This window comes from Chionomys nivalis, chromosome 6 (assembly GCF_950005125.1).
Source record: "Chionomys nivalis chromosome 6, mChiNiv1.1, whole genome shotgun sequence".
Lineage (NCBI taxonomy): Eukaryota > Metazoa > Chordata > Mammalia > Rodentia > Cricetidae > Chionomys > Chionomys nivalis.
The window spans coordinates 100,540,849-100,549,062 of record NC_080091.1 but is presented as its reverse complement, the minus strand read 5'-3'; the positions used below and the strand labels follow the sequence as shown (position 1 = coordinate 100,549,062).

The window sequence follows — 8,214 nt, the reverse complement described above, 5'->3', positions numbered from 1 at the left end:
CCAGAAGTGGAAGCAGCTTGTTTGATGCCAGTGGATGAAGGTAAGCAAAGTGCGGTACCTAAAATGGAATCTCGCTCAGCTTTGAAAGGAAGGAGGGGCTAGAGAGATAGCTGAGTGGTTAAGAGTTCTTAGCTGGGCAGTGGTGGGTGGCACACACAGAGGCAGCGGATCTCTTGAGTTCAGGGTCAGCCTGGTCTACAGAATGTGTTCCAAGACAGCCGGGAGTACACAGAGAAACCCTGTCTCAAAAAAACAAAAACAACAACAAAAAGAGTTTTTGCTGCTTGCTACTCTTCCAGAGTTCAATTCCAAGCACCCATGCCAAATGGCTTATCATCCAATGCCTTCCTGACTTCTGAGGGCACCTACTATATGGGTACATACTTGAACACACACACATGCTTATAAAAAAAATGAAAATCAAACTTTAATAAAAACTGAGACTGGGGTCATGTAGCTCAGTGGTAGAATTCTTACATAGCATGAACACTGCCCTTAGTTCATACAGCACCACAAAAAGTAAGTATGTATGGGGTGGCAGCTGGCACACACCTGTGATCCCAGTCTCACAGAGCTGAAACGGGGGTTCCATACCATCCTCATTTTCCCCTCCCTCCTCTTTTCCCTTTCCTTCCTCCCACCTCCTGTCTATCTTCCTCCCCATCCACTCCTTCTTCACCTAACCCTGTCCATTCAGAGAGGGGCAGGCCTCCCGTGTGACTGAACAAAAAGTTTGGCACATCAAGCTGAGGCAGGACTGAACTCTCCCTTCATCAAGGCTAGACCGGGTAATCCAACGTGGTGAACAGGTTCCCAAAAGCCAGCTAAGCACCAGGAGCAGGTTCTGATCTCACAACTAGGAGGCCTTACAAAGAGACCAAGCTACACAACTGTCGTATACATGTTGAAAGCCTAGGTCGGTCCCATGCAGGCCTCCCTAACTGTTGGTCAGAGTCCATGAGCTCCCACTTTCTAGTTCCATACATTTGCCTGCAAATTTCATGAGGTATTTTTTACAGCTGAGTAGTACTCCTTTGTGTAAATGTACCATGTTTTCTTTACCCATTCATGGTTGAGGGGCACCTAGGTAGTTTCCAGGTTCTCCCCCACAATGTGGAATAGCACTGCTATGAACATAGTTGAGCAAGTGGCAGGACCCCTATTTCAAAGGAGAGAGAGGAAAAAAATCTGACGCTCTGTAAGCACGAATGAACCTTGAGGATTTTGAACTAAGTAAAATAAGCCACATATTTAAAAGTTTAATGTGTCTGAAAGGTGGCTCAGCAGGAAAATGGGCTGGCTGCCAAGTCGTATGATCCCTGGGGCCCTCATGTGAAAGAAGAGAAATGATGAGCTCTGCATGCACACGCACACACACACACTCATATATGTAATTTATAAAAAATGTGTGCATCCACATGTGTCCAGAGCGCTGTCATAGCAATAAAAGTGAGCACCTGTAACCATAGCTACCCAAGGAGCACAGACAGGAGTGGATACCAAGGGTGGGGAAGGTAAGAATCAGTGAGGTGGGGATTGTTTAATGGATTTAGGACTCGAGTTCTGTGAAATTAAAACACTGAAGATTGGCTTCCAGAAAAGCCTGAATATAAGCATCAATATTGGACTAAAGACTTAAATACTTAAGATGGATTTACCACAAGATGCATGATCCTGAGGCAGCACTGCCAAACCAATGCTGAGGTCATGCCTGTGGCTCTTGGCTTAGCTTTAAGAGGTCTAGAGGTGGACAGCCACTTCTCCTTGTGATTGTGTGCACAGGGAACTGTGCACGTTCCTAGCATCTGCCCTCTATGTAGTAATGGCACAGTCTAAACATCTTAGATATAACAGTGTGCACCAAAGAGCTGCATCTCAACACTTGGTATTTCTCTTCCTGATGCATTGGGTTTCCACTTTTCTTAGTTTTATTGTTGTTGGTGTTGAGGCTTGGACCAGGGCCTTGCCCTGACTAAGCCCAGGTATTGCCACTGAGGTATGCTCCCAGGCCCTATGTTTGGGGTTTTGTTTTGTGTCTCCATATGTGTGCTTGTGCCATGGACCATGTGTGGACATTAGAGGACACGTAGCAAGAGTTAGTTCTCTCCCACAGCGCGGAACTCAGGGATCAAACTCATGTCATCAAACTGCCAGCGAGCATCTTTACCTGATAAGTCGTCTTGTTGGGCAAAGCATTGATTTTAGACCTAGTTGTTGTTGCTGTTGTTGTTGTTGGTGGTGGTGGTGTGTGTGTGTGTGTGTGGTAAAGGCCAGAGGATAACTTGTGGGTATTTTGTGGGTATTGATTTGAATTAGGATTTTAAATAAATTAGTTAGAAAATTTGGGGGGGATTAGCTAAAAATCTTTTATTTCCCCCACATTCAATGAACAATTACAGAATCCCTATACCCCAATGGTACCTTAATATTCCTGGTACTTCTTTTTATTAGGAATCTGTAGACTTTTCCTGCTAAGACCTCAATTTATATTTTTGAAGAACAGAAAAAATTCTGTGAAGTGTGGAATTTAAACCATCTAAGACTAAAACATACACAATGAAACAATGTATACTGTTTGTATAAAAAAGGTTAGTATTTGTTAAAAATTTTGTCCTTTTTGATTTTGGCCTAAGATGTGGTGGGATTTTTAGAGCAGGGGATGCTTTTGTTTTTGAGACAGGATTTCACTATGCAGCCTTGGGTGGCCTGAATCTCACTATGTAGACCAGGCTGACCTTAAACTTACAGAGATCTGCCTGCTTCTACCTCCCGAGTGCTGGGACTGGAGTTGTGCACCACAACTGCCTGGCCTAGACGTTTGTAAATGAACATTTAAACAACTATAATGTGTCTTGAATCAGCGTGTCTTAGCTGTGTGTGACTGTTGGGCCTGTAATCCTAATACGTAGGAAGCTTAGCTGAAGGACATACAAGATATGACATAAGACCTAGTCTCAAATAATGGCGGCAGCAGCAACACAAGCCTGGCATGGTGGTGTCCTTCATAGTGAGCTCTAGGCCAGCCTCAGAGACATAGTGGAGCCATCTCCAAAGTCCTGAAAACAAAACAACAAAAACCACTCTTGAATAAGTACTTTGGACTCTTACAAACATTAATTTTTAAAGTACTCAGTTTTTCTTTTTTTCTTTTTCAGGACATGTACTTGTAGACAACATTAAAACACCAGGATCTTAAGTGGTTGAGAATGTCTCTGCCAAGTCGACAGACAGCGATTGTTAACCCCCCTCCGCCAGAGTTCATAAACACTAAGAGAAATGGGCGGCTGACGAATCAGCTGCAGTTCCTACAGAAAGTGGTCCTGAAGGCTCTCTGGAAGCATCAGTTCTCCTGGCCCTTCCAGCAGCCCGTGGACGCTGTGAAACTAAAGCTGCCTGTGAGCATTTTATGAGATGTTAATTTTTAATTATTCTTTATTCCTCTGTGTGTGTGTGTGTGTGCGCGCGCGCGCGCTCATTTCAAGATACATGTGGATGTAAGATGACAACTTGGGGGGACCAGTTCTCTCCTTCGACCCTGGGTTCCAGGGATTGAACTCAAGTTGTCAGTGCCCATAGGAATAGCACTTTTGCCTGCTGAACCATCTCATTGGCCCAGACCTCAGGTACTGGGAATCTAGGCAGGAGGGGAACCTTCTAGAAGTCCCAAAGCAAAGTAGAAGTGGATCAGAAAGGAGCAAACTCACTACTAAGATAGAACAAGGTTTCCTTTTCCAGCCTATATTGTTTGCATAAAGCACTCCCATTAGGGATAGATGTTTGAAATACAGGAGAGAACAGTCACTGAGATGCAACAGCCAAGTTCACTTCCAGGCCTGCAGGTGTCAGAGCCCCTACCTCACCCACATAACTGCACAGAGTCTCCTGTGGGAAGTTGTGGGATGGGTGGGGGCATGGAAGATGCTCTCCTAGAAGCAACTCTTGACACTTTCCTTTAATGAAACTTCTAACCCTGTTCAAGCCCTTCTCGGAGAATGCTGGGAAGTCCAGACTGATAACTTCCTCCAGAGGTAAGCTTTGGAGGGAGCAGTTGTGAATTGGAAAGACTTATTAAAAAACATGGGCACTGCAGGGCAGGAGACAACATCCAACTTTTTGCCACTGTCCTGTGCATGCCAGGCTAGCCGGCATAGCTCCACCTTCCACCTCCCCATGGGAGAACTGAGATTACAGATGTGCACCACCGTCACAGCTGCCTTTTTATGTGGTCCTGGGGAACGGACTGAGAACTGATGGGTATGCAGTGGGCATGTCAGGAATCCAATGCCCTCTTCTGGTCTCTGCAGGCACCAGGCACACGTGCTCCACAGACACACATGCAGGCAAAGTACCCAGACACATAAAATGTTTTAACTTAATCTTTAATATTATAAAATATGTATAATTAGACACCAGATTATTCAGCACCCTGAAGACTGTCCTAAGTGTTCTGCCCACTTTCAAAATAAAACTTAAATGTGTGGACACCAACATTCACACTTTAACAGCATGTCACAGCAGCTTTCTGAGAAGAGGGATCGCCAGTCTACCTCTTGAGAAGGCTTTATTTATACTACTCAGAGTCTGGCTTGTACAGCCTGTCCCACTCAGCTTTGGGCTTCACTTGAAGGTTTTAGTCATGTAGTAGCAGCGCAGCCTGTGATGGAGTCCAGCGTCAGACCCGTCAGTCTATAAATACTGCCCCCCCCATTCTCTTCTTTTTACATTTTTCAAAAATAAATGTTTTAAATCTTGCCTTTGCCAATCTTTGAAATGTTTTCATTGTTTGCTCACATGCGTGTATGTACATTCAGCGAGGACAACTTTGGGGAGTCACTTTTCTCACCCCACCATGTGGGTCCTGAGGCACCAAGAGGCGATCAAGCTCAGGGGCTGCATGCTTACTTCGAGCCAGCGCCTCCGTGCTGCCTTTCCTCTGAAAAGTGACATTGTGACAACCAGCTTTGGTTTTCAGGACTCCAGGCTCTGGCTTCCAGGTAGTGCTAGAGATTTACAGTTTTAGGAATTGTTGAGTCAATAGTTAGGTGTAATTTTACCATACTGAAGCCAAGGCCTCAGGCACACTAAACAAGTATGCCTGCCACCGAGCTACAGCTCCAATCTGTTGTTGATTTATTGTGGTGCTGAGGATGGAGCCAAGAGGCTGTGCATGTTGATGAGCTCTCTACCACCCAGCTACGCCCCAGCCTCATTCTAACGCCATTACCTTCTTCAAACCATAGGACTATTACAGCATCATAAAAGCCCCAATGGATCTAAATACAATTAAGAAGCGACTGGAAAATAAGTATTATGTGAAGGCTTCTGAATGCATAGAAGACTTCAATACAATGTTTTCCAACTGTTATTTATACAACAAGGTATGTAAACTTGGACATTATACTGCCTAGTCTTTACTGTTATGTATACAAGCGTGTATAAGTATTATGATTTCAGATTCCAATTCCTGACTGGGAACACTTGATGTGTTGTTTTGGAGGGGAGGGGCAGTTTGAAACAAGGTTTCCATTTGCAGCTGGCCTTTGTGCCTCAGCCTCTACAGTGCTGGGATTACAGGCTCTGGTAGTGTGTGAGCCTGTGCAGAGGTCAGAAGAGCTTTCAGGAGTCGTTCCCTCCTTTGCATATTTTCAGTAAATTGTTTCTGGTTGGATTTCATAATTTTCATATTTCAATATATTTCCTTAATTTATTTTTTTTCAGCCTATTGACGGTATTTTTGCCTGAATAGCTAAAGTAGCCTATGCTTTAAAAAAAAAAAGGGAAGGAAGGAAGGAAACCCAAAACCAAACTGGTAGCTCACTTATAACCCAGTAACCTGGAGACTGAGACAGGCGGCTTTGCGAGGGACAGTGTGAGACCTCGTCCCGATAAGAAAGAAAGAAGAGCAGCACTGGTGGTGGTCTGGCTCTCTGTGACATCCTGGTGACATTTAATTTACTCTTGGTTAAATTTCCTACCTACTGCCTAAGTAGCAAAGTACGTTACAGCCTCCGTAGTGCTGAGGACTGAACCCAGCCAAGTGGAGTCACTTTCCCAGAGTTTCTATCTTAGAAATGCTTCAGTGTGGGGCTGCTGCTTTCTCCTCAGCAGTGAGGTGACGTTAGAGGAAAATGACAGGGAGGGCAGATTCAATTCCAGACAGTGTGCATGCATAGTCCTTTAGTCACTCCAATGGAGAGGTGCTTGCTCCAGGGGAGACATTCTGTTATAGTAACACTGGTTTTGTGTTGCTGGATTGCTTAGATTGCATTTATTTATTTATTTATTTATTTATTTATTGGCATTCAGAAATCACCCTGCTCCTTTTTAAAAGACAAGTTTTGCTAGAATTTAAGCTCTTTCCTCTTCCACTATTTCTAACTAGAGGAGATAAGTCCTAGCTCAGAGTGCTGTGGCACATTCTAGAAATAAATGTGACGCAGCAGCCACCCTATGTATCTCAGCATATCTCCTAACATGTTTTCTAGTCTGAAGATGACATTGTTCTCATGGCCCAAGCTCTAGAGAAGTTATTTATGCAGAAATTATCTCAGATGCCACAAGAAGAACAAGTTGTGGGTGGTAAGGAAAGAATAAAGAAAGGTAAGTCAGAGTAAATAGTTGACACTGACTGTTTACATGGAGAGTAGCGTTGTGTGTGTGTGCAAGAGAGAGAGAATAAAACATAAATAATAAAAGGACATAGGCATGTGGAAGTTCTTGATTACCAAGTGGCTACAATTCGAGAGTGTGCCGTCTTGCGTGTCACATGATGTCACCCAGTCACTCAGAGCTGCCGCTGCAGTGGGTGAGAGAAACACATCATCGAGAGGACTGTAGCCGAGAACGAAATGTTACTGAGTTTAAGATTCCTTTTCTTTTCCCTCTAACTGACAGAGCTGTGTATAATGGAGGTTTTCTGTCCTCCTGCCAGCGCCCGATCAACCACTCCGAGGCCTGTATCAGTTCAACTGTTGGTGATGCCCAGGCTTCTTCGTGGCTTGCTGATCAGACCTTTCTCCTTTGGTGGCCACATGGAGTCTCCTTGACTCTGCCTGCTCTCTGTATCTTTGTGTGGACTTCCTGCCTAGTTTTACTCTGCTAAACCATTGGCCAAGACAGCTTTATTCATCAACTAATAAAAGCAACACATATCCAGAAGGACATCCCACATCAGAGCTGTTTGTCCATACCCCTTTCTTTTTTCCATTTGTTTTTGTTTGTTGAGACACAGGGTTTCTCTGTATAGCTCTGGCTGTCCTGGAACTCACTCTGTAGTCCAAGCTGGCCTTGAACTCATAGAGATCTTTCTGCCTCTGCCTCCTGGGGGTTGGGATTAAAGGAAAGTACCACCTCTGCCCAGCACCCCTTTCTGGATTTGTATTTTGAAACGGGGTTTCTTTAAATTGCCACGCTGGCCTTCGGCACCTGCCTATGCCTCCCAAGTGCTGGAATTCCCATATCTAGCTATAGTGGAAAATTTTTAGAGCTGATCATGTTACTTCTATGAAGACATCTGAAATTAATCTTAATACTCAAATGGTATTAAAGAGAATCATCAAATGTTGATTAGTTAAGCTCCTTAGTCATTCCATGTCAATATCCTCCTCAGCTTTTACGGGAAAATATTTAGCCTTTGTGTTTGTAAATGTTATGCAGTTTATAGTTAAATGGCTTGAGTATAGACTATGGTCCGTACTAGACATCATTTTTATGAATGGTATTTTTCTTAATTGTTGACAGATTTTAAGATGGGTTATGTCTACTTACAAAGGTTTCCTTGACCAGTCATGTATGATACTTACTATTAAAGTTCTTACTTTAGTCTTATGAAGAACCGTGTTGATCTAAGTCTGACAGTGTAAGACACAGGCTCCACCAAGAGGGTCAGCGAGCCCCTCTGAGACAGGCAGCACAGACACGAGCACAGGATTTACGTTATTAAACGAGATCCTAATTACAATCTCTACCAAAGAAAATTTAGGGTTTTTTGTTGTGGTTGTTGTTGTTGTTTTAATTTTCAAGATAGGGTTTCTCCGTAGCTTTTTGGTTCCTGTCCTGGAGCTGGCTCTTGTAGATCAGGCTGGCCTCGAACTCACAGAGATCCGCCTACCTTTTCCTCCTGAGTGCTGGGATTAAAGGTGTGTGCCACCACCGCCCGGCTGTTTTGCCTTATTTATCTCTGCACCACATGTGTGCATGACCATACAGGCCAGC

At 44.0% G+C, this 8,214-nt stretch overlaps 1 protein-coding gene across 1 annotated transcript in view; it reads left to right on the top strand.

Annotated features, from left to right (window-relative positions):
• The first annotated feature begins 3,206 nt into the window (after window positions 1-3,206).
• Window positions 3,207-8,214, top strand: part of Brdt (bromodomain testis associated) — a 49,392-nt gene continuing 44,384 nt past the window's right edge. The window contains exons 1-3 of the mRNA XM_057771724.1: window positions 3,207-3,395; window positions 5,241-5,378; window positions 6,486-6,600. Coding sequence (XP_057627707.1) covers window positions 3,207-3,395; window positions 5,241-5,378; window positions 6,486-6,600 — 442 coding nt within the window. The remainder of the gene's footprint in view (window positions 3,396-5,240; window positions 5,379-6,485; window positions 6,601-8,214) is intronic.